The 24,261-nt window shown below is 36.3% G+C and overlaps 1 protein-coding gene across 1 annotated transcript; it reads right to left on the minus strand.

Annotated features, from left to right (window-relative positions):
• Window positions 1-61: 61 nt before the first annotated feature.
• Window positions 62-24,261, minus strand: LOC110095566 (2-alkenal reductase (NADP(+)-dependent)). The gene is made up of 5 exons (XM_020821163.2): window positions 23,939-24,261; window positions 23,024-23,201; window positions 7,311-7,477; window positions 6,273-6,355; window positions 62-808 (listed from the first exon to the last, which is right to left on the minus strand). The coding sequence occupies exons 1-5, from the start codon at window positions 24,182-24,184 to the stop codon at window positions 430-432; spliced, it is 1,053 nt and encodes a 350-aa protein (XP_020676822.1). The 5' UTR covers window positions 24,185-24,261; the 3' UTR covers window positions 62-429.

Genomic DNA, 24,261 nt, shown 5'->3' on the forward strand with positions numbered 1-24,261 from the left:
ACATCACATACATAAGACCTCTTAATTAGTAGCAAAAACTTTCAACCAACAAACCAAGATGAGCTGCATAAATACTCTAGATACATATGAACAAAGCTTTCTAGTTTAAAAACATTCACAAACTATAAACTCGCCAATCTTCTCTGAATGAGAAAATGATTCAAAATAGTCCATTTTCTTTTTATTAAAGATCAAAATAGTCTTCAACTATATTAAATGATTATTTTGATCCGTCAAATACTTAAATAGAAACCAAAATTGTCTCACCATAAGACTATTTTAATTCCTTTTAAACACTTGAAAAACCAAAATGATCTTTTAAATAATTAGTTTCATTCTAATCTTTCATACAAAGTTAAGAGAGAATTTTGATCATTTTCAACCAGCTGAACAGTATTGAAACAATATGCCTTAAACTTTCTTTCCCATCTACTCCTTGGCAACCACAACCAACTGCTTCCCAACATTTCTGCCGAAGAAAAGACCTACCAAGGCGCTGGGCGCATTCTCAAGCCCCTCGACGACATCCTCCACATATGCGATTGTTCCATCCTTTATATGAGGTACAGTAAACTCGAGGAACTCGGGATATCTGTCGATATGATCGAAGAGGATGAAGCCTTCGAACCGAATGCGCTTCGTGATGATGAAGATCAGGTTGCGGACGCCTTCGGGCTTCTCAAGATTGTACTGTGAAATCATCCCGCAGGCTGAAATGCGGCCATGGATCCTCATGTTGGGAAGAACAGCATCCAGCGTTGCACCGCCTACGTTCTCGAAGTAGATGTCGATGCCTTGGGGAAAACGTCTGTGGAAGAAATAAAATAGTTTAGGGTTTGAATCATGGTGGGTCAAATTGAAAGCAGAAATTTTGATTGGTGGACTGTTTGATTCTAATCAATGGATGCAACGATGGAGAAATACATTTTTGAATTTGAATGTATGGTGCCCAGTCTTTACTGTATAAACAAAAGAAGTAGGATGGTAAGTGTTTACTATCAAATCATTTTGAATGAATTTGGGACGAACAAATCAATAAATCTTAATTACCAACTGTTGGATTGATCCTCTTATGATTCTTACATTTTAATTTATATGTCTTTTATTTTTCTTCTAGTTGACAGCTCCTCTTTTAAACTTTTTTCCTTTATTTTGTAACTAGCTTTGTATTGTTTCCATCGAAAGACCTTTGAAGAAATCCAGACATACTTTCATGCTTTGTACAGAATTAAACAATAAGATTCAATATAATTTTTTCTATTTGTCTACTTTTATATATTTTATTAGAATTAAGTTAAGATTTCATGTTTTCAAATCTTTTTATTGAACGGATTCTTCCTTATCTTCATAATGCTTGATTTGTCAATCATCATGAATGGTGAAAAAGAGAAATTAAGAGAAAACAATGAGTTATAAGCTTCATATTGCTTGAAAGAGAGAAATTATCTAAAGTAATCCCCATGGTTTAAAATTGCGCAATATGAGGCTCGCCTTGAGGCCCGCCTTTGCGCAATTCTAGTAAAAAACGCCTCGATGCTTACGCCTCGAGTTTTTTTTATGAGGCTTGCGCCTCAACTTTGTTGAGGCCCGCCTCGCCTCACTGGCATGAGGCTTATGCCTCACGCTATATATATTAAAACTTACATAAATTTTGAAGTAAATGCCCGACATTGGACTCTATAGGAGAGGATGAAGGGGAGAGAGCAGTTCATCATAATGATGATTCAAATGAAGAACCCCTTAGTGATGACAGTGCTCATGACTTACGAGTTTTTATGTGATATGTCATTGCTATTTATTTTTGAAAATTGAAATTATATTTTAATGAAAAGAATATTGAGATTTGGGAAAGATAGAATTTTAAGTTGAACTATATTTCATGTTGTTTTATTATTGAGATATTTTGATTTCACTTTATATCTTATGCTATTTTATGTTTTATATTAGGGATTTTTACATACATACCACTTTATAACATGCATATTACATATTTAACACCTAATTCTTAAATATTACACTCTTACCATCTATCCTCTATTTTCACAACAAAATTACGACTCCGTTAACAGCAATACCTCACTCCGTTTTATCTTCCTCCCGTCTGGGCTTTTCGCGGGAGAACAGGTTTTTTTTCCCGCTGCTGTTCTTTGTCCGATTGTGAATCATCGCGATTTTTTTTTCAAATCCCTTCGTATTTACTCTTCCACTGTAGCTGCTCTTCGATAGCGTAGCTGCTCTTCCAGCTACCCGTCGATAATCTTCCACCGTAGCTGCTCTTCCAGCTACCCGTTGCTGCTCTTCCACCATAGCTGCTCTTCTTCCGAAATTGGTAAGATTTCTCTGTTTTTTTATTCCCGCGTGAACAGATTTTTTTTCTTATAGCAATACTCGACATCAGTTTTTACTCATTCAATAATGGCTTTACTGAAAATGTTCAAAATGAGGATGTTTGATTTTTCATTCAATAAAGATTTCAGAAGAGTTGCGAGGAAGATTTGCAGCCTGCGAGAGAAAGATCTATGAAGATATGCAGCCCGTGAGAGGAAGATCGGGAGAGAAGATGGTTTCGCGGTGGTTAGGGCTAGCCGAATGAAAGAGATGGAGTGAGGTCTTATTTCAACGGAGTGGTAATTTTGTTATAAAAATAGAGAATAGTGGTAGGAGTGTAATATTTAAGAATTAGGTGTTAAATATGTAATACACATGTTATAAAGTAGTATGTATGTAAAAATCCCTTTATATTATTCACTCATTAGTATATAAAAAATTTATCATTTTTTGTTTACGCGATCTTTTGATTTTGAGGCTTACGCCACAAAACGCCTTAAGGCTTGCCTCGCCTCACGAATGAAAAACGCCTCAATACCCGAATATGCAATTTTAAACATTGGTAATCCCAAATTGTGAAAACATCTCTAAAATGAAAGGAAAAAATCCATCACCATATGGATTATCCTCCAGAGTTGAAAAGCCCAAAGTTTATATTTTTGGATGAAGCAAATTTCATAATCATGACATGATTAATGCATGAAATTAATGGGTCATATTTATGTTTCACTCTATCAGAAAAGAAGTTTATGACGCCATACAAAAATGCACTTAATATCAAAGAATATTAACCTCATCTACGAGATCAAAACTAAAATCTTAACAATAAAATAAAAATAACCTTCATATTATTGACTACTTTAATGCCATGATTACCAAGATCTAAAAATAACATATTATATTACGGTGATGTAATAATTATAAAGCAAATTGTAGAAAAAAAGGGCGTTCGAGCTTTTTTACAAACTCAACAATGATTTGACCAAGCTCATATCTAAATCTTAAGAAGAGAAAATCTACCATCATTAAAAGAGATTTTTTTTTTCTCTCATATGAGTTGAAGATAGATGAAGGATGATAATGCTAGACGCTCCAGTCTTCAAAACATCTATTATGACAACCAACAAACTCAAAGCTAAGGAACTAAAAACTCTTTTCTAAAGATAGATAAAAAATCCTTTTTCCAAAGGAAATTTATGGCGCAACTACTACAAGAAGATAAAACACAAAAAATGCTGGAGATTCCACAAAAAGCCCCCAGTTATGATAGAAATAGAGGTTATCGAAAAAAAACATGCATGCTTTGTGAAATAATAAAAAAAAAAAAAAACAAATCGTGAAAAAATTGAAGAATTTGTGAATTTTCCCAACTCTTTGTAAAAATTATCACGAATATGCTCAATAGCTCAAAATAGTATGAACTCTAACTCTTGTGTTTCTAATACCTTAATTAATATTTCTCAAGCCTATATTTTCAATTCAAGAGTCATTGACCACATGACCAACCTTATCAATCTTTTGTAAACATGTAAAGCCCCACTCTACCTATAGAAAAAAAAAAAGATCATCGAGTCTTTAATAATTATAGTAGGACAAAGAAATGTTTAAATTTCAACCAAATTTACCTTTAATAATAATATATTGGATGTTCCTCATCGGACGGTAAATTTTTTATTAATTAATACAATTATTAACTATAACAACAAGGTAACCTTTTTTTCTTATTCATTGTGCATTTAGTACCTTACTATGGAGAAGAAAATTAGGCAAATTTAAAAAAATAATAAGTTATATTTTCCTGAAAACAAAAACTACTTATCATGCTCCTTCACTTTCAACCTCAATACATAGCCATTTGAAAAAATCATTATAAGCAAGAGCATCCTTTTTTTTCAAAACCCTAATGTGCATGTTTTCTTCTCTTTTTGGAATGTAAACATGAATAATTTTAATTTTGAGACTTGTTAAATTATCAAATATTATATGTTATTTTTCTAAAACCTACTACTCTTTTCTAATTGTTCATACTGATATTTAGAGGGAAAAAATTTTAAATGAAATTATATATAAATTAAATATTAAAAAAGGGGAATTAACATAATAGATCTAGTCGCTAATATCGACGTCGACTTAACTGCCACGTTGACAAGTCACCGTTTCCATGACGACCTGGTAATTTGACTTTTAAAATTTTGCCTATTTACATACCCTCAAAAAAGTCCCAACATTTTTGGAGCTATAAGACTTATCACATTCATTGATAATTGGGGTATATATGTCATAAAAAAAATGATGTAGCATTATTCTCCCCATTTTACTGTCATGATACTAAAATAATTTCAGTTGATCATATAGGCATTTTGGACAAAAAATGCTCATGATTGCTTAAATCACACATTATTGTCTTTCTATATAAAGTGTATCATCCGTCGATCCTCCTGTCTTGACACTTCCCAACAAAATGGCATGAAAAAAAAAAATCACCATCTTCAAGAAGTCATCAGTACTATTCTCTTCTAAAATCAAGCGTTTTGAACCTGAAACCCTAAAAAAATTCCTTACAAAAATGTTTGGATGCATCGTCTATTGGCCACATCCACAAACAATACAAGAATGAACTTGATATTAGAGCTCTCAACTGCATCTTTATTGGGTATTCTTCCACTCAAAAAAGATATAGATGCTATCATCCTATCACACAAAAAATTTCCTTACTTCAAATGATGTCATCTTTGATAAGAAACAAATTTTTTTCAATTAATCTCATATTAAGGGCAAGAACTCTAAAATAGAAGATAAGTTTGATGAAATTTCTATCTTTTTATTTTAACATTCCTATAACAAAACCGCCAAAATTCAGATATTGCATCATTTCAATTCTATACAAAAGGAGATAAGCTCAACCAAAATCTTCAATAAGCTCAAGACTCAGAACCGTTATTAGGTAACAATGATTAACACATCACCGCAAAATATCATTTGTATCTAATCTCCCAAAAGATCTTTTTCAAAATATTTCTCTTCTCCGTAGTGCCTTTTATAGAAGTATCAGCTCTTGTTCCATTATTATACTATAAAATCTATTTGAGGCAATTGAAGACAAGAATAAGAATGATGTGTTGAAAGAAGAGATGAATGCACTACTTAAAAAAATCACACTTGATAGATTGTTAAACTACCATAATTGTAATACAAATATAATTAATATTGAATTTATCTCGAAGCAGATGTAATGGCTTTAAATTAATCCTAACTAGTTTTTTATCAAAAAATCCTTATAATTTTTTTCCTATTTTAAACATGTTTAGCCTATTTCCCAATAGCTTTGAAACATGTTGTACTTACTTTCCAACAGAGCATTTGAAATTCAAGGCAAAACCTAGCAACACAAATGGAGAGAAATAATAAATTTATTTTCTACTTATATTATAGAATATAATTTGATATGGTTGTTTGAGCGTCAAGCATGAGCCTAAATCAGGTCCAGATCAGTTCATCTTGCGTGATGATCAACTCACGATCAAGATAATATCCTCAGCTGTGCAAAAGCACAAATGGGTCATCTGTGCTTTTAAATTAAAATGAAAGCGCTGCAGAAGAAGCACGGGTGATTCTTCCGAGTCTCAGATCCTCTCATTCATACACATACATTCATGCATGATCTGGTCTCCAAATTGCTTTAGCTATAATCTAAAATTATTGTTGCTTTAAGAGAATATATAATTGGATTCAGCCATGCCCACCGCCCAGCCAGGCTCAGCATTTCTGTTTTGATTATGGAATCTCTACGAGTTGTATCATTTGAAACTTAGTTTGCAACTTAAAACCCCCTAAGATATTGAGTGTCCTATCCAGAATTGCAGTAAATATGACATGAAGCATAAGATGATCTTAAATATGTTCAGCTTTTGATAACTACACAGATGGAAAAAGTAAGAGTTAACCTCTTCAAAGCAGCATTAAGATCACTCTCCTGCTTATAGTTGAATGCATCGTCAAACCCAAACTTGTCTTTCAGTAGATTTACCTGAACAAGCAACATAGATGACGGACTTACATTACAGTCTCTACTTGGAGTTTCTCAAAAAGAGAATTACTGATCAAAAGTGTTTACTCATGAAGAAATCACCACAATCAAATTGATAATCGCAAGAGAAAAGAATAATACTAAGAATATCACAGTTAACTGATAATAGACGCCATTTCATTAAAAAAAAAATATAAATTACAGCAAATGATGCTTTTGAAGGATTGTGGGACCTACAAGTCAACCAATCTTGATAAGGATCCTTAAGTACACAAATTAAGGATTCTAATAGAGGGTCGTGAGCCTCCTCTCCCTATTTTACCCATCAGCCCCTCTTGGGAACTTTTTTATTCTTTTCTTATAAATGCTTTATTTATTTTCATTGTAAGCATTTTGAAAAATTCTATATATATTTCCATACTTTGATTCATACTTTGTATAGAATCAGGTAATAAAACTCAAAATAATTTTTTCTACTTTTCTACTTATTTACAGATGCAAACTACAATTCAACAAAGATTAGTAGCTTAACCAAAAGATATAAATAGTTCATCATTGTGCAAGGAAATGAGGTCATTTTATAGCTAGCTATTTACATTTATAGGAAAACTTCTGGATTCATTACAAATTAACCTCAAATCAAGCCCAATCAAATGAGTAAGAAGCTGAATCATATGAGTTTGTTTAACTCAATAGGAAGACATGAGATAATTTCCTAAATAGGTATTTATCATATTTAAGAAAGAACTTTCAGTATTAACAGATTCTTAAAAAACATTATTCTTAAATGCATTGCTGCGCATTTTACCCAAATGCTGAAATCATACTCCATCAAGTTATGAGCAATCGAAATATTAATTTGTTACCATTGTTTCACATGGAAGCTAATATTTCTTCTACTGATTTAACAAGATAACCAACTGGAAACAAGAAAATTTTATCAGTTGTAGGATACCTTTTCATCAGACCCGGCACTTCCAACCACATAACAGCCCATTAGCTTGGCAAATTGTCCAACAAGCTGGCCAACCGCTCCCGAAGCAGCTGATATGAACACATACTCTCCTTTCTTAGGCTTGCATATCTCAAAAAATCCAATATAAGCTGTAAAACCTGGCATTCCTGCAAATAAAAAATTACAATAATTTATGTTGTGGAAATCAGAAAATTTTCCTAAATCAGATTTCAGCGCCATTACCTTCGTAAGAAAAATATATAATAAATACATAATGAGGACAAATTCCTTGGGTGCAGTGATACAGAAAGTTCAACCACAAAATAATCCTATTTTTACATATTTGCCAATTAATAAAGTTCAGAATGATGTGGGTAAGAAAGCAACAACTTAAGCATCCGCTGAAAGAATGGCATAATAACATATAACTGGTTTGATGCATTAGAGCACAACCAAAATTACTAAAGAATTTCGGGTGATAAATGTAAATGGGCTTACTCACTGGTTTTCTCTGGAAGCATGTATTTCTACAAAAAAACCAAAGGAGGACTAGATAATCAGATTACGCATATCCTATAAAACATAAAATACCTGAGTATTACATAGAAAAATTTAATTTACATAAATAGTTTTCTTCAAGGTGGGCAGATTTCCACAATTTGAACACAAGCCCCGAGTTCCTTTCATGGAACAGGCTATCGTCAATGCATGGGCATGCTAGGGAAAAATGTGAGCTTGAGAGCAATAACAAACAAGTTAGAGGGAATATATAGCATAGATAAAAAATTAAAAAACAAAAACAAGAGAAAGATCTACGTGGTTTGCCAAAGTTCTCCCACGAGGTTTGACTCAGCGTCCCAACCTTATCAGGTTATGCTTTTGGCAGCTCAAAGGACGGTTTCTTTTCCGTTGGCTTTACCCATCAAGTTAGTCATCAGCCTGCTGAAACAAGTAACCTGATTTGTAATCCATCGTTGTCTTATTGCGGTTCCTACTTCCCAAACCCGTTGAGTCTCCTTTGATATGTCAGGACTTACGTCTAGTCTAGCAAAAAAGTTCACCAAAATTTTCATGCCCTCCGAGCTTATAGTGGAATCCAAATATGCAATATTGTAAGATTTTGTTTTTGGGCACTTAAAGGAAATTCATCAGCCTTCTCTCAGTCTGTATACAGAATATCAAGAATTTCATTTACTTTAGATGAATCTTTTGAAGTCGAAGGAGTTGATGTAGTTTATTCTAATCACCTTCACTGTCATTAGGATTTTTGTTTCATACATCTAAGAGTCTTTATCATGTATTTTATTTTTAAAAAACATTTGTATAGTGAGCACTTTATGCATAATGTGAACTTCAATGCGCCATGTAGTAAGGCATTTTCTTCTTGTGAGGCAAGTCAAAAGCCTCAAGGCATTTTAAGAGTAATCCTAAAACTCAATAAAAAGAAACATCATAAAAATTTGAGCTCAGTTTTCTCCCAACAAAGCTTTTGATGACAATACAAAAGTGTCAAAGTAATATCATAAAAAGTCATACAAGTATTCAATAATAAGAAAAAAGTTTAAGATAAATAAATTAATAAAAAGTTTGAAATAAATAAGTAAATATGTCCTAAAATAAAATAATTTTGTATTCGGGCACCGAGTTCAAAAGTATTTCCCACTCATTATTTAGGACTCCAATAGAATCATCATATAGTTTATTATTTTCTTGCCTACCTCATCGTTCTTGCATCAACATCCTCTCAATCTTCGCCATCATATTCTTCCTCCATAATCAATAAAACCGAATTGAAAATTATTTAAAAGAATGATTATATTAATTATTTATAATTTCTATTACATAAAGTTTTATAGTAATATTTATTATCTCTTTATTATCGACTTTTGATGTTCTCATTCTTTTCTCCATAAAAAAATTCAAAATTGAGATCTTTGTCTTATAATATTGAGAGGATTGAGGCACACCTCATTACACCCCTAAAATGGAGGATTGAGGGGTTTTAGCTTATTGATGCATTTTCCATGTAAAACCCTAAAATAGAGGATTGAGGCACACCTCATTACACCCCTCAAGACATGCCAAACACTTGTGTCAATGCTCTTTATCCCATAGTGAGGTGTAAGCCTCAAGGTGCTTTACATATGCCTCACCAAACACAATTTTAAACAACGATGTATTTACCACAAGAGCTAAACCAACCTTCATTCCTCCTATTCTCTCTCCTCATGAAGTTGTTGCTTCCCTCTTTATTAATAGAAAATATAAAAATTGAGTTGTGCTTTAAGTGATATTTGTAACCCACATGCAACACTTCAAGTCCCCACCACAATTACTTGATTATCCTTCCCCAAGCCCTTGATCGACTACCTCCTCTCTATGGCCTCTCATTCCATCCAAGAATCTCAACTCATCACAACTCTCACTTACATCCCACCTTTTCCTTCAATGACAAACTAAGATTTAACAACCCAGAGTTAAACCACTTTTTGATCTAGGATGGTCCAACTGAATGACCCAACCTATGTTACACCGATACACCTATTTATGAAGGCGTGCTGTATCTGATACACCAATACACGGATACACCTCCGATACGGCACCGATATCCAACTGAAATACTATTTAATTTCAAAAGGACACGCGTATCCGATATGCGTGGCCATTGAAAAACAAAAAAACCGAAAAATAACCCCATCATATTTACTTCCACGACTGCAAGCGAGGTTATCTCATTTACGAGATGGATTTGAGTCTCTTGATGATATGAGAATATTAGAAATTGTTAATCTTTAATTTTATGAGTCTGAATTAGAAGCTATGATATTTATTGAAGATGATATAGGAGTTCAAAGACAAACTACTGAAGAAGCTAATCATATCATTCCTTCTATTGAATAGTTGAAACTTCATATGCTAGACAATTTATATTTATGCTTTTGTTGTTGTACTAGACATTTAATGCTTACTTTTATTTTGATATTATAAACTACAAGGCTACAAATGATGTTACTTTTATTTTTTTTATATAATTTCAAATATTATGCTTTGATTGCTTTCTTAATTTTTATGTATGATTTATAAATTATAATGTCGTGTCCGCGCCGTACCCGTATCCTATATTTTTAAGAATTGACGTGTCCCGTACCCATATCGTGTCATATTCATGTCTCCGTATCCGTATCAGTGCAACATAGGACCCAACTCAATTGCCTTCTCACTTCCTTATATCCTTCTTAACATTGAATCGATGTCTTCAGGTGAAGGGGGCCTATGAGAGTCAACTAAGCAAGAAAGAGAGAGCAATGAGAGCAAAGAGCTAGAGAAGACAGAGAGTTGGTGAGTGCCTAGGTAGGCGCATACGATGGAGGGATCCCAAGCATGATGGGGCATGCGATGGAGGGATCCCAAGCATGATGGGGTTGTCGACTGGGTGAGTCAAGAGATTACGATAGCCTGGGTTTTAGCTTTTGCTTCAAGGACTTGAACCAAGTAGTGAGAAGGAAGACACCACTAGGGTTTCACAGGAACAATTTTTCTTCCACTTCTTTATTAGCATAAGATAAGACTCCAATCTAGTTTTCTTCCTTAGGTGTAATAGCTACTCATGATTTGTTATTATGGTTGAGATTAAGTTATCATGTGAAAGCAAATCTTTATATATTTTAATTCTAAAAATTTTAAATGTTGCTCTGCAATAATATTTGAAATGTATGGATATTGTATTTTGATTTTCATTCTAACCATATAAGATTAGAGAGAGTCACCTTAGATGGTTTGGTCACATAAAACGTCAACCTTTCGATGACCCGGTTAAGAGAGTAGATGTATTATATTTGGTCTATATTAAAAAAGGTAGATGGTAGACCTAAAAAGACTTGGTTAGAAAGCATTAAAAATGACATTTTTATTAGATTTAAATAAGAATTTTGACTTTTAATAGGGCACAATGGAGAAAAAAGATTCATGTAGCCGAACCCATATAATGGGATAAAAGCTTTATGTTGTTGGGTTAAATTTTTTTTGAGTTTTTTTATCTCTACTAAAAATCAGCTCATAAATGCTTGCCCACTACTTATTCAGCTCATAATTTGGAAATTTATTAGGTTCATTCCCCTCATTTGCTGCCCCTTTGGTTTCCCCACCTAACTCTTCTTCCCATGGTTGTCACGACCCGGCCCGGGTACTCGGAACTAACGAGACGGGTACGAAAAGTCGGACGATAAAATTCATTAAACACTATATTATTTCATTTATACTAAAGAGCCACTAACCACAAATTGTAAAATTACCTGTTGTCATTTGCACGTCGTCTTCTGTAAACATGTTCTTCTCTTTCAGCCATTATTTCTTTAGAAATATACCTGAAACATTTAAACTCGTGGGTTGAGTTTACTAAGTAAACTCAGTGAGTATTTAATTAAAACAATCAATACGCATATAGATATGTGGATTATATCCTTTCTTAATCTTATTTCTTTCATTTCACTGATTTATACTTCTTCAGATATCTTCATTTAAAATAATTGTTACCTTTAATATTTCATTTATATTGTCTTTTCCCATCTGTTTTGCACAGGAGCACCGTCTCAAAGGTACCCAAAGGTACAACCTTTTCCATTTTCATATCATTTTGCTTATCCTTTTCCGTGCACGAGTACGGCGTCTCCAGCCAGTACCATAAGGGGGTGAACTCCTGTCATTTTCAATACCTTTTCCTTTATTCACTTTTCTCTTCTTTTCTCATTTTCATTCTTATTATTACCATTGCATACAACATATCTTACATATATCTCTATAAATATTACTTATCATTTGCATATACGAATCATATACATGTGTATGTTTTCTTTCTAAACTTTACTTTCTATTTCTTGATATACTCATTACATATCCTTTTTCTTTTCCATAATTGTACTCATACATGCCGTTGCTTATTTAGTTAATCATTTCCAACAGTAGCAGAAATCATAAATCTAAATAATTTTATATATACTTCTTTCTAAATGAAAAATAGAATTGAAATAAAGAAATTTAAACTTTTATAAATACCCACTTTAATCCTTCAAAATTCTCAATCCTTGGAGCAACCTCAACTTCGAATTCCTACAACATCCACAAAATATAACTTCTATAAAAACATGCTTTCATAAAAAAGTTAAATTAAATTTGTTTACGAAGAGTTACTTACAAAAGGAGAAATAGGAATTTTCTAAAAATCCCTAAATCCTTCTCTCCCAAAATTATTCTCTTTGCTTCAATTCTCTTCCTTTAACTTTAAGAAACACATTATTCGCTTTAAACAAAGTAAAAGAAGGAAATTTATACAAAAAAAATCCGTAAGAAAATCCAACAAACCTTTTTACTTTTCTATCCTCGTTCGTTTCTCTCGATCTTAAAATTCTTCCTAATTTAGCACTTATGTAAAAATAAGGATGAGAAGGAATGATTAATTCTTATCCTTGAAGGAGATCTTTTGCTAAAATTGGAAAACGGAACTTACCTCGCTCTCGCATGAAGCCCTCGGTCGTCCGCCCGATCCTCTGTTTCGCGAATGCTGCTGTTCCGCGAACCTTCTCTATTTGCGGTATTAAAAGGGTGGGCATGTCGAACCCCGCCAGGGGACAGCGTCCCCTTGGACCCCCGACAGACTGGTATATTTTTGTATTCATGTTGTTTTATTATTTGATGCGGTGCATCAATCTTCCGGGGACTTAATTTGGAGTAGGATCCTTGGCCGAAGCATTCTCGCCTTACACGGATCATAACTAGATCTCCAACTTTGAACTCCCGCTTCTTGCGGTGCTTGTCTGCGGCCTCCTTATACTTCAAATTGGACTCTTCAAGCTTCCGTCGCACCTCTTGAATCATCTGAGAAAATTGTTCAGCAAATTCGGCTGCTGGTTTGCTGCTACATTGCGGAAGCACGGCCACGTCAACAGTGTGGTTTGGATGTTTAGTATAAACCACGCTAAAAGGACTTTTCCCGGTGGATCGGTTGGTCATGCTATTGTAAGCAAATTCGGCTTGACCCAAGAGTTCATCCCATAACTTAGGGTGGTCTTACACTAGACAGCGGAGAAGATTACCAAGTGTCCGATTCACCACCTCGGTCTGTCCATCCGTCTGAGGATGATAAGCTGTGCTTAGTTTGATTTCCGTGTGTAACCTTGCCCATAATTCCTTCCAGAAATTGCTAATGAATTTAACATCACGGTCGGATGTTAAACTCCGAGGAACGCCGTGTAATCGAACGATCTCCGAAAAAAAAACACGTGAGACATTTAAGGCATCGAATGTCTTCTTGCAAGCGATGAAATGGGCCATCTTGGAAAAGCGATCAACCACCACCATGATCGAATCGTGTCCACGCCGAGTACGAGGTAATCCCAACACAAAATCAAGGCTCAAATCATCCCAAATAGTGGTCGGCGTGGGTAACGGAAGATACAAGCCACTGAGTTGTCCACCAATTTTATAACTTTGGCAGATGGGGCACCGTTCAACAAACCTCATCACGTCTCTGTGTAAATGTGGCCAGAAGAATCTACTTCGCAGCTGAAGATACGTGTTGTTCCGTCCCACATGAGCAGCGAGTCCCCCGCAATGGACTTCTTTGATGAGTTGCGGCCTCCAAGATGACTCGGGAATGCATAGCTGTGCATGACGAAAAAGGAATCCATGTCTAATAGCAAATTCTTGTGAGGCACCCCCATTGGAACAATCTTCCCAAATCTTCGAAAAATCTGTATCTGTGGCGTATAACTCTTTTAAACACTCCAACCCTGTAATTTCGGTCTGTAGCTGAACGAGCAGTGATGGCCTCCGGCTCAGAGCGTCCGCCACCTTGTTGTGAATGCCAGATTTGTGCTGTAACACAAAGGAAAACCGTTGTAGAAATAAAATCCAGCGGGCGTGTATCCTGTTAATGTGCTTTTGTTGATTTATAAATTACAGCGCTCGGTGGTCACTGCACAGGACAAATTCTGAATGGAGCAAGTATGATTCCCACTACTTCAAGGCCCGCACCACCGCATATAATTCTTGTTCATAAACACTCCATTTCTGTCTCGACGGACATAATTTCTCGCTGAAGAACTCTACCAGTTTGTTCTCCTGACTTAGAACAGCCCCAATACCCACCCCGGAAGCGTCAGTATCCACTTGGAAAGGTTTTTCGAAGTTGGGTAAGACCAACACAGGTGAGGTAGATAAGGCCTCCTTTATGGCTGCAAAGCTATCAATCTGAGCACTGCCCCAACGGAAATGTTTAAGTTTCAGGCAATCAGTAATGGGAGCCATAACTGAACTGAAGTTTTTGATAAACCGGCGATAAAAGTTCGCGAGACCATGAAAACTGCGGACTTCCGTGAATGAGTTTGGCGTTGGCCAGTTCTGTATAGCTTCCACTTTGCGAGTGTCAACTTGAACTCCTGCAGCTGACACGATAAAACCAAGAAAATGAACAGTAGAGACGGCGAAGTCAAACTTACTTGGGTTCAAAAATAACTGATTCTTCCGAAGTACAACAAATATTTCTGCCAAATGCCGCAGGTGATCGGCCAGCGTCGGACTAAAGACGAGTATGTCGTTGAAATATGCAACGCAAGAGACGTTAAGAAATGGCTTTAAGACTTCATTCATCAACCGCAGGAAGGTCGAAGGTGCGTTGCACAATCCGAATGGCATTACCTTCCACTCGTATAACCCATGGCGAGTCTTGAAGGCAGTCTTCCACTCGTCACCTGGTCGGATGCGGATTTGGTGGTATCCACTACGGAGATCCAGCTTAGAGAATATAGTGGCTCCTGCCAGCTTCTCCAACAGCTCTTCTATCCGCGGTACTGGGAACCTGAACTTGACGGTGATTTTGTTAATTGCTCTGCTGTCAATGCATAACCGCCAACTTCCGTCTTTCTTGGGTACCAAGAGCGCCGGTACTGCACACGGACTTAGACTGGGTTGGATCAAATTATTTTTCAGCAATTCATCAACTAATTGCTGGAGAATCTGATGCTCTTTCGGACTTAAACGATGATGCGGTAGGTTTGGTAATGTAGATCCAGGAACAAAATCAATTTGATGCTGTAAGGCCCTCAACGGCGGTAATGTGGGAGTTGAAGATTCTGTCAGGACATCCCAGAACTGTGTCAACAGAGACTCAAGGGCGGGTTTATCAAATTCAGATGTGCTATCGGCAGCCTCTTCCTTGATCACCAATGCGAACAGTGGCACTTCCTCCTTCCAATGAGCTAATAAGGCATTGCCCGAGACTAAATGCAATGCTGGCCGAACATTAGCAGTGGAGTCTTTAGAACCCGCAGCATAAGGCAACAATCTAAGTCGCTTCCCTTTCCAGTCTAGAGCATACGTATTGGTGCGGCCATCATATATAGCACCTACATCGAACTGCCACGAACGGCCAAGAATTAGATGACACACGTCCATCTCCACCACATCACATAACACTTCGCAGCTATAATGCTTGCCAATGGAGAATTGTACCCGGCACATATCTGTTACTACTACGATCTCCATTCCCTTCTTAACCCATCCGATCTTGTAGGGGTGCGGGTTCTTCGTAGTCTTGAGTTGCAAAGCTTGAACAACAGCTCGTGAAACGACATTTTCAGTGCACCCGCTGTCGATGAGTAGATCGCAAACCTTACCGCCAATGGTACATTTGGTTTTAAAAATGGCATGTCGTTGTGAATCTCCTTGCTGTCTCGGGGCTAAGAGTAATTTCTCCAAAACACATATCAGTGGGTCCCCTTCATTGCCGACAACATCCTCCACATCTACATTTCTCCAAAACACATATCAGTGGGTCCCCTTCATCGCCGACAACATCCTCCACATCTACATTCTCCTCCTCTTCCAGCTGCTCGGGATCAAATTCCCCCTCTCCGTCAAGTAATTGTAGTTGCTGTCGATTCGGGCATTCATTGGACTTATGCCCGGGTTAAAAGCATCTAAAACACTTAAGTCCCTGTGGTCGTGGATATGGATTCTCTTTAAGAGGAAATTTCGGCTTGTTAGGAGCTTTTGGATCAGTGTTTGGCTTTCCTAAAGGTATTAAACCGCTACCATCATTTAACGGTGAAGGTTTGCGAAAAGCAGGGGACTGCTGTTTGGCTACTTCTGCTCCAGGTTCCACTAAAGAGCGTCTATGCGATTGACTTCGTAGTTGTCTGGTAAGCTGAATCTCAGCCTTCAATGCAAAATTAACTGCTTGTGACAATGACCAAACCGAGGTTAATTCTAACTTATCTTGAATGCTATCTTTCAACCCTCCGATATATCAGGCTACCAACTGATTGGTAGTCTCGTTTAGATCATTGCAAGCGGACAGGCGGTAAAATTCCTCAGTATAGTCACTAACAGTGCGCTGCCCTTGCACACAGTGTTGATACTTCAAATACAGCATTTGTTCAAAATCGGTTGGAAGAAAGTGTGACCGCAACAACTGTTTCATCCGCGTCCAGTTCCGAATTGGACCCCTTCCTTCTCGTCGCCGAGTTTGCAGTAGTTGAGACCACCAGGCGCTCGCGCCTCCCTTGAGTCGACAGGCAACATACTTCACCTATTTTTCAGCTTCGATCTCCATATAATCGAAAAAGTTCTCCACCGACCGTTCCCAGTCGAGATAATCTTCGATGTGTAACCAATTGAGCCGCTGGTACTACTCGCCTAAATGATGCGGTGCATCACGTCGCCGATTAGCATATTTATCACAATATTACTTAGTTATCTTAAATATTACTTAGTTATCTTGAACAGCTTTTATTTTATTTAGTAATCTTGTGAAGCAGCTTTCCGTTAGCATTGTTGCTGCTCCACCTTCTTGTTTTCCTTATTTAGGCGAGTAGTACCAGCGGCTCAATTGGTGCAGTAGGCATTTGTAGTAAGAGCCAGTTTTGTCTCTTGGATGCTTGTTTATCTTCTCCTGTTGAGGATGAAGAAGGTATTGAATGATATAGTTTATCAGGCCTTTGCCTTAAAAATATTGCTGTCCTCCTATGGTGTTTTTAGCTTTGTGAACCTGCTTCTTCCACCGTATACCCCATCAGCTTGGTATCAGAGCCGGAGGCTCGGAGAGATGGCAGAGTCCAGCAAGCGTGTGATGAGCGAGGATGACCGAAGTTTGGAGGTACTTTGGGCCGCACACGCTGGAGTAGAGAAACGATTGGATGATATGGCGGCGGCGATAGAACGACTCACTACCGCCTTACGCCGTGATCCACCTATCAGAGCCGGTGATGTTCCCGTTCGGGCGGGGAGACCAATTCCCCCTGTACAGACACCAGTCGGCGGAGGAAGAGGCTATCTGAACAGAGGACGTCGACGAGCTACACTGGTTCCAGATTGGTCTGAGACCGAAGACGAACATGACAGCTTCATTCCGGACGACTTTTCGGACACCGACATAGATGCTATCGAGCGACGACCCCGTCGTCACTTGGGACGTGAACGACATCACGGTGAGTTTATTTAGGCGAGTAGTACCAGCGGCTCAATTGGTGCAGTAGGCATTTGTAGTAAGAGCCAGTTTTGTCTCTTGGATGCTTGTTTATCTTCTCCTATTGAGGATGAAGAAGGTATTGAATGATATAGTTTCTCAGGCCTTTGCCTTGGCAATATTAAGTCCCCGGAAGATTGGACCGTTCTCTGTTCTTAGACAGATAAATCCTAACGCTTATGTAGTGGATTTACCCAACCATTACAATACTTCCAACACGTTCAATATAGGCGATCTCACAGCATATCACCCATCGGACGCGGCACCAACGAATCTTTCATCTTCAGATTCAGATTCTTCTGTTAGCGGGGGAAAATGATGCGGTGCATCACGTCGCCGATTAGCATATTTATCACAATATTACTTAGTTATCTTAAATATTACTTAGTTATCTTGAACAACTTTTATTTTATTTAGTAATCTTGTGAAGCAGCTTTCCGTTAGCATTGTTGCTGCTCCACCTTCTTGATTTCCTTATTTAGGCGAGTAGTACCAACGGCTCAATTGGTGCAGTAGGCATTTGTAGTAAGAGCCAGTTTTGTCTCTTGGATGCTTGTTTATCTTCTCCTGTTGAGGATGAAGAAGGTATTGAATGATATAGTTTCTCAGGCCTTTGCCTTGGCAATATTGCTGTCCTCCTGTGGTGTTTTTAGCTTTGTGAACCTGCTTCTTCCACCGTATACCCCATCATTATTGGCAGTACAAATAATTGTTAAAATATGTCCTATTGTTAGCATGACTAGTGGCACAAGAAGGAAAGATCATGCATGGAAATCTAATTATTTTTTGTCATTATTTATAATTTTAAATTAATTTATTTTAATCGTTTTGAGGCTTACGCCTCGATCCGCCTCGAGGCTTACGCCTCGCCTCGCTTAGAAAAAACGTCTCGATTCTCAATTTCGCCTTTTAAAACCTTGTGTTTGGGTAGAGAAAAAAGGATGAAATAATTAGATTTTTGGAGATGAAAACCTGAGGGTTTTTTTTTGGAAAAGCTTGAGAGCTTGTTCCACTTCTTTTCTCTCCTTTTCTAAGAAAATTTGCGAGCATGTCCTCTTTCGTCTCGGCCTCTTATCTATTTCTTATCTCCGCATATGACCACTCCAATTGTATCATTCTTCTCAATCTAAGAAAGCTCCTTTAGGTATTATTTGTGTCCGTGGTTGTAAGTGTCAAAAGTTGTAAGTATCTTTCTATTATAAAAATAAAGTTGTATTTTGTTTTAAATGTCTTATTTTGTCTATTTTTGAAAATTTGGTGTATTTTTTTATTTGCTAGGAAGCGTTTGTTTTTTATTGCATCAATTTGATATCAGAGCAAGTTATTGAGTGAGTCTTGGTGTGTCATAATAGTTGTTGTGTGAGCCTAGGGTTGTTTCTTCCTAGGTTGTTTGTTTTATAAGTGTTTCGAAAAATGGAAAATTACAAAAAATTGAATCAGACATGGAAGAAAATCAGCCAGTCGATCCTACATTTGAAACTCCAATGGACAGATGGGTTCCGACAGAAGGAAGTTCAACAGACCCACTTCAAAATGAATTATACAAATTACAGATAAAATTGCATATGAGTACGGAAAAGTATGTGAAGAAAAAAAAAGTGTCTGCAATAATAGTTTAAGCAAGAACGAGAAGAAATTTTGAAAATGTATAAAGCAAATATTCAAGAGCTAGATGCGCTTCCTTCATCTCCTCGGAATAAATCAAAATCAACATCAACGGGAGATGAGCTTCTTCAACCGGAGGATAATTGATGTAGGAAAGGAGGGGTCAAAATAAGTTGAGTTGAAAATTTTGTAAGTTTATACTAGAGTCAGCTCATTAATGAGCTTCTACTAATTATTTAGCTCATAATTTGGTTTTAATTTGGTTCATTCCCCATTACCTTTGGTTCTTCATCCCATGGCCGATTTTTTCCCCTTCCTGGTGTCCCTTTGGTTTTCCCTTTGGTTGTCTGTTCCGCCTCCCTGGCTCCTGTTCCGCCTCCCTTGGCTGTTGTTCCGTCTCTCTTGTTGGGTGCTGCTTCCGATCCCCTTTGTGCCCCTTCGGTTTCTCCCCTAGGTGCTTATCCCGTGGCTGTTTTTTCTTGTTTGATGTGTGGCTTTTTTGGGTGTTGTTTTGGAATAAATTTTGGGTTTTAGGTGGCTGTTTGGTTCCTGTTTCTGTCCAGATTCGTGGCTTTGATTATTCGGTTTTTGGGAGCCTTAAATGCTGCCTTTTTTCCAACAGTTTCTCCTGTTTTTGTTGGATGTTTTGGACACCTGTTTTAGGTGTCTTTTGGGCTTCTTTTTGCCTATTTATAGGGAGTTTGTGGTTATTTTAAAGAGAATATATGGCTGATTTTTGGAACAAAACCTGAGGGTTTTTCATTGGGAATAGCTTGCGCGCTATGTCCTTCATCTCTTCTCCTCTCTATAGCTTGTGAGCTATATTTTGTCTCGAGCTTCTTATCTCCTTCTTCTCTCCGCAAGTTTGACGCTATCAGCACCTTTCTTCTCAATCCAAGAAAGCTATGTTAGGTGTTTTATGTTTGTCAAGAGTTGTAAGGTGTTTAAATGTTATAAGTTTGTAAAAGAGTCATTTTTATCTTATAAAAGTTGTTATTCATCTATTTTGAGTATTTTGTGTATTTTTCTTATTATTTCCTAGGAAGTCTTTTTTCTTTTTGCTTGCAAAAATTAGGGGCTTTTCTAATTTTTGTTTGCATCAATTTGGTATCAGAGCATGGTTGTCGTGTGTGTATTGGTGTCATGTGAGTTTTGTTTATGAGTTGTGTTGTCATTTGAGTCTTGGTGAGTTATAAAGTTATCAAGATGGATAAACATCAAGTGAAAGTAAGCAATCTGCAATTAAAGAATCTATTCCTAAAATCCAATGGATCTCGCCACAAGAAAGTCCTTCAGACCCGATTCGAACTTCTCAAGATTCAAGAACAACTGTCATTATGTGCTGAGAGATACGAGTCTAAGAAGCGTTCACTTCTAGCTGAATTTGAATGAGAAAGGGAAGCCATCAAACGAAAGTGTGATATTCTAATCCAAGAATCTGAAATGCCGAATCTCCAAAATTTTGAAGACATCTCATCGGGAGATGAGTATTTTAGCTTGTATCCTTCTAGCTTGCGAGCTTGTTCTAGCTTGCGAGCTTGTTCTCTTTCATCTCGGCCTCTTATCTATTTCTTCTCTCCGCATGTGACCACTCCAATTATATCCTTCTTCTCAATCCAAGAAAGCTCCTTTAGGTGTTGTTGGTGTTGTTTGTGTTCGTGTTTGCAAGTGTCAAAAGTTGTAAGTGTCTTTCTATTATAAAAGTAAAGTTGTATTTTATTTTAAATGTCTTATTTTGTTTATTTTTGAGAATTTGGTGTATTTTTCTATTTCCTAGGAAGCATTTGTTTTTGCTTGCAAAAATTTGGGTCTTTTTCAAAATTTTGCTTGCATCAAACGAGAAGCATAATATTTAAGTTAAATATTGCAAAGATGAGAATGCTCAGGTGGATGAGTGGTTTACTCTTATAGACGAGATACGAAATGAGCATATACCTGAAAAGGTTGGAGTAGCTCCAGTGGAAGATAAGATTAGAGATAGTCACCTTAGATTGTTTGGTCACTTAAAACGGCGACTTTCTGATGACCCGTTTAGTAAAGTGGTTATATTAGATTTGACTTATGTTAAGAAAGATAGAGATAGATTTAAAAAGACTTGATTACAAAATATTAGAAATGACATTTCTTTATTACATTTAGATGAGATTTTGACTCTTAACATGACACAATGGAGAAAAATAATTCATGTACCCGACCCCACATAGTGGGATAAAGACTTCTTGTTGTTGTTGTTGTAAGTTTTATGGAGCACCAAGTTGGATCAAATTCATGAGCAATAAGCCAAACTAGCATCTTGTGGTCAGTGAAAAATAATAAAATCTTTACTAGTAAAGGGATAAATGTATTGTTCTTTGTTAGATGCATTTCCCTTGATATTTATTATAAGTTTCATTTGTTTTATTATAAAATATTTTATTCATCCATAATCCATAATGATTCTTGTGTTTATATTGATATGATGCGATATTTAGTTTCATACCATGTTAAATTGTTGCATTTTCAATAAATTTTATGTGCATTGTTTTGATTGATGAGAAAAAAAATCTTACTCATACAAATTATGGACTATGTTGATGATTAACAAATCATAATGATTATAGAATCTTCATAATTGCAGATTGCTTGAAATACAACATGTAGATTATGCATGGTTGTATGTAATGAAGCAAAGTATTGTTAGCAGAACCCTTTTGTGATTGGGTAGGTAAGCCAATGGATCCTCAAAGTGACATATTTTTCAAAATTTGTTGAATTTCTATTGGTCAGTGAAAACCTTCTTGGTTCAAAATATCTTAGTAGACCAACTATGGGTAAAGTTAAATATAAAAATATCATTATAATGATTGATAAGCATTTTATTTTTTTTGTTTTTTTAAATACTAATTAGAGTGTTTTCAAAAAAGTAGCTCAAATAAATTTTTTCTATTTCAAAAAAATTTTTTCTTCCACTGACTGCATTCCCGATGCAACAACTACAAGCCAGGTCGTCTCATTTTCTTCCACATGCATGCACAACAAGTGGTGTTGATAAGAGATCACTCAATCATGGAAACTACTTTCAGAGAGCTGACTAACAACTCCTCATTTTGGGAAGATGTCACCAACAGTAACACTTTAAGCTTCGCCGCTGTGATACCTCGCTCGGGTGCAACCATAGCTGTTGGTTAGATATTCTTTAGATATTTATGTTAGATGGAAAACAAAAAATTCCTCATGCTGGAGTGATCCATAGCCTCTTCATTTTCGTCAGCATCCATGGGGATAATTCCCTCTTCTCATAATAATGAAAAAATTAAAAACCTAAGTAATTTCAATTATCTATTAATTACATTGAATTTAAACAACCAAAAATAAAATTATGAAGTAAAATTAATTTGCATTACCTCAAATTACTCTAAACCAAATAGTTCCCTTAGGGCTCATTTGATTGATAATAGACAGGAATTTTGTCTTAAAAATATGATTTATAAACGCATCCAACCAACTGATTAATTTAACAATTTTTATCATTTTTCAAAAAACGCTTCCTTACATCAGGCAATTAAATGAGCTCTTACGACAATTGCAATAAGAAGGAAAATAACTTTACCAAGCAGGCCTGTATAGTATGAAAGAGGCACATCCGTGTATTTGATCTTAATAAGACCTTCAGTTGAGGAAATGAGGCTATATTCTTCCCATCCAGTTATCCCCCACACATAGTCTCCTTCATTGAAGTTTGGATGATTAGAATCCAAAACTTTAGCCACACCATAGCCAGTTATTGCCTGTTGTTAGGGTGAAAAAAAAAAAAGATAAAAATTTGACATTTAAGTGTAAGTATTTAAGAGAACTCATGGGCTTGTAAACTTTGACATGCTTGTTGACCATGGAGCCTTTTTCTCATTAAAAAAGATTAGAATCCGACAGTAGTTCTTTACATTCTACATCAATTTTCTTTTGGATAAAAACTTTATAAAAATATCTTGATGTATCTTACATCATGATGAATGTGTCATTTTTTTTAAATATCCTATCTTATTTATCAATACAACTATTAGACAATACAATTAAATAAATAAATAAATAAAAACACAACTGAACTATTAGATAGAACAACTACACAATTAGACATCCACTAGCATAATCATGACAAAAATATATGAGAATAATCTCTGAAAGAAAATGCCTTAAACTAACATAAGATGGATAGAATGAAACTATTAGAAATTCATACATATAAGTATTACAGCAACAAATGTATAAGAATCAATATAACTACATGAAATTATGAAAGAGCGCGATTAGCAAGTGATTTCATGGACACCGAGTGATAAAATTAGCCCCATCCACAGAGTATATTGACAAGATTTTCCCTTCATCTTCTTAAGCAAATTGAAGGCAGAACTAAATCAAATTTAGAAGTTATATACAAAAAAGGTATACCAAACCAAGTGTAGGAAAGGAAAAAAAAAAGTCGGTAACGAACCGTAGGAAAAATAAGAAAAAAGAAAAGAAAAGGAACCTCGCCGGGGATGAAGTCGGGGACGTAGCTGGGCTCGTCGTGCTTAGTCATGCGAGATCGCATGTAGGGGTCGCAAGAGAGGTAAAGGTTCTTCACCAAGACCGCCGTCGTTCCTTCTGGGACCTTCAATCGTAAGGCCCCCGTCGTCACCAGCTCCATGTCACTCTCCTTAGGGAACCCTGTTATATAGTGTTTCAGGACCACCTTCTTGTTCTCCACCGCCGCCTCCCCTCGCTTCTCCGCCATTCTCCCTCCCTCCCTCTCTCTCTCTCTCTCTGCTTTCAGCTCCCTGGTTCACTTGTCAATTGCGTATCTCTCTCTCT

Source organism: Dendrobium catenatum, unplaced genomic scaffold, assembly GCF_001605985.2.
Source record: "Dendrobium catenatum unplaced genomic scaffold, ASM160598v2 fragScaff_scaffold_1125, whole genome shotgun sequence".
Lineage (NCBI taxonomy): Eukaryota > Viridiplantae > Streptophyta > Magnoliopsida > Asparagales > Orchidaceae > Dendrobium > Dendrobium catenatum.

Excerpts from the sequence above, each read along its gene's own strand:
- LOC110095566 (XM_020821163.2), bottom strand. The coding sequence starts at position 24,184 with ATGGCGGAGAAGCGAGGGGAGGCGGCGGTGGAGAACAAGAAGGTGGTC. Across the intron at positions 7,478-23,023 it reads ATACTATACAGGCCTGCTTG|GAATGCCAGGTTTTACAGCT; the intron begins GTAAAGTTATTT and ends TTTTATTTGCAG. Across the intron at positions 809-6,272 it reads CTTAATGCTGCTTTGAAGAG|ACGTTTTCCCCAAGGCATCG; the intron begins GTTAACTCTTAC and ends TTTCTTCCACAG.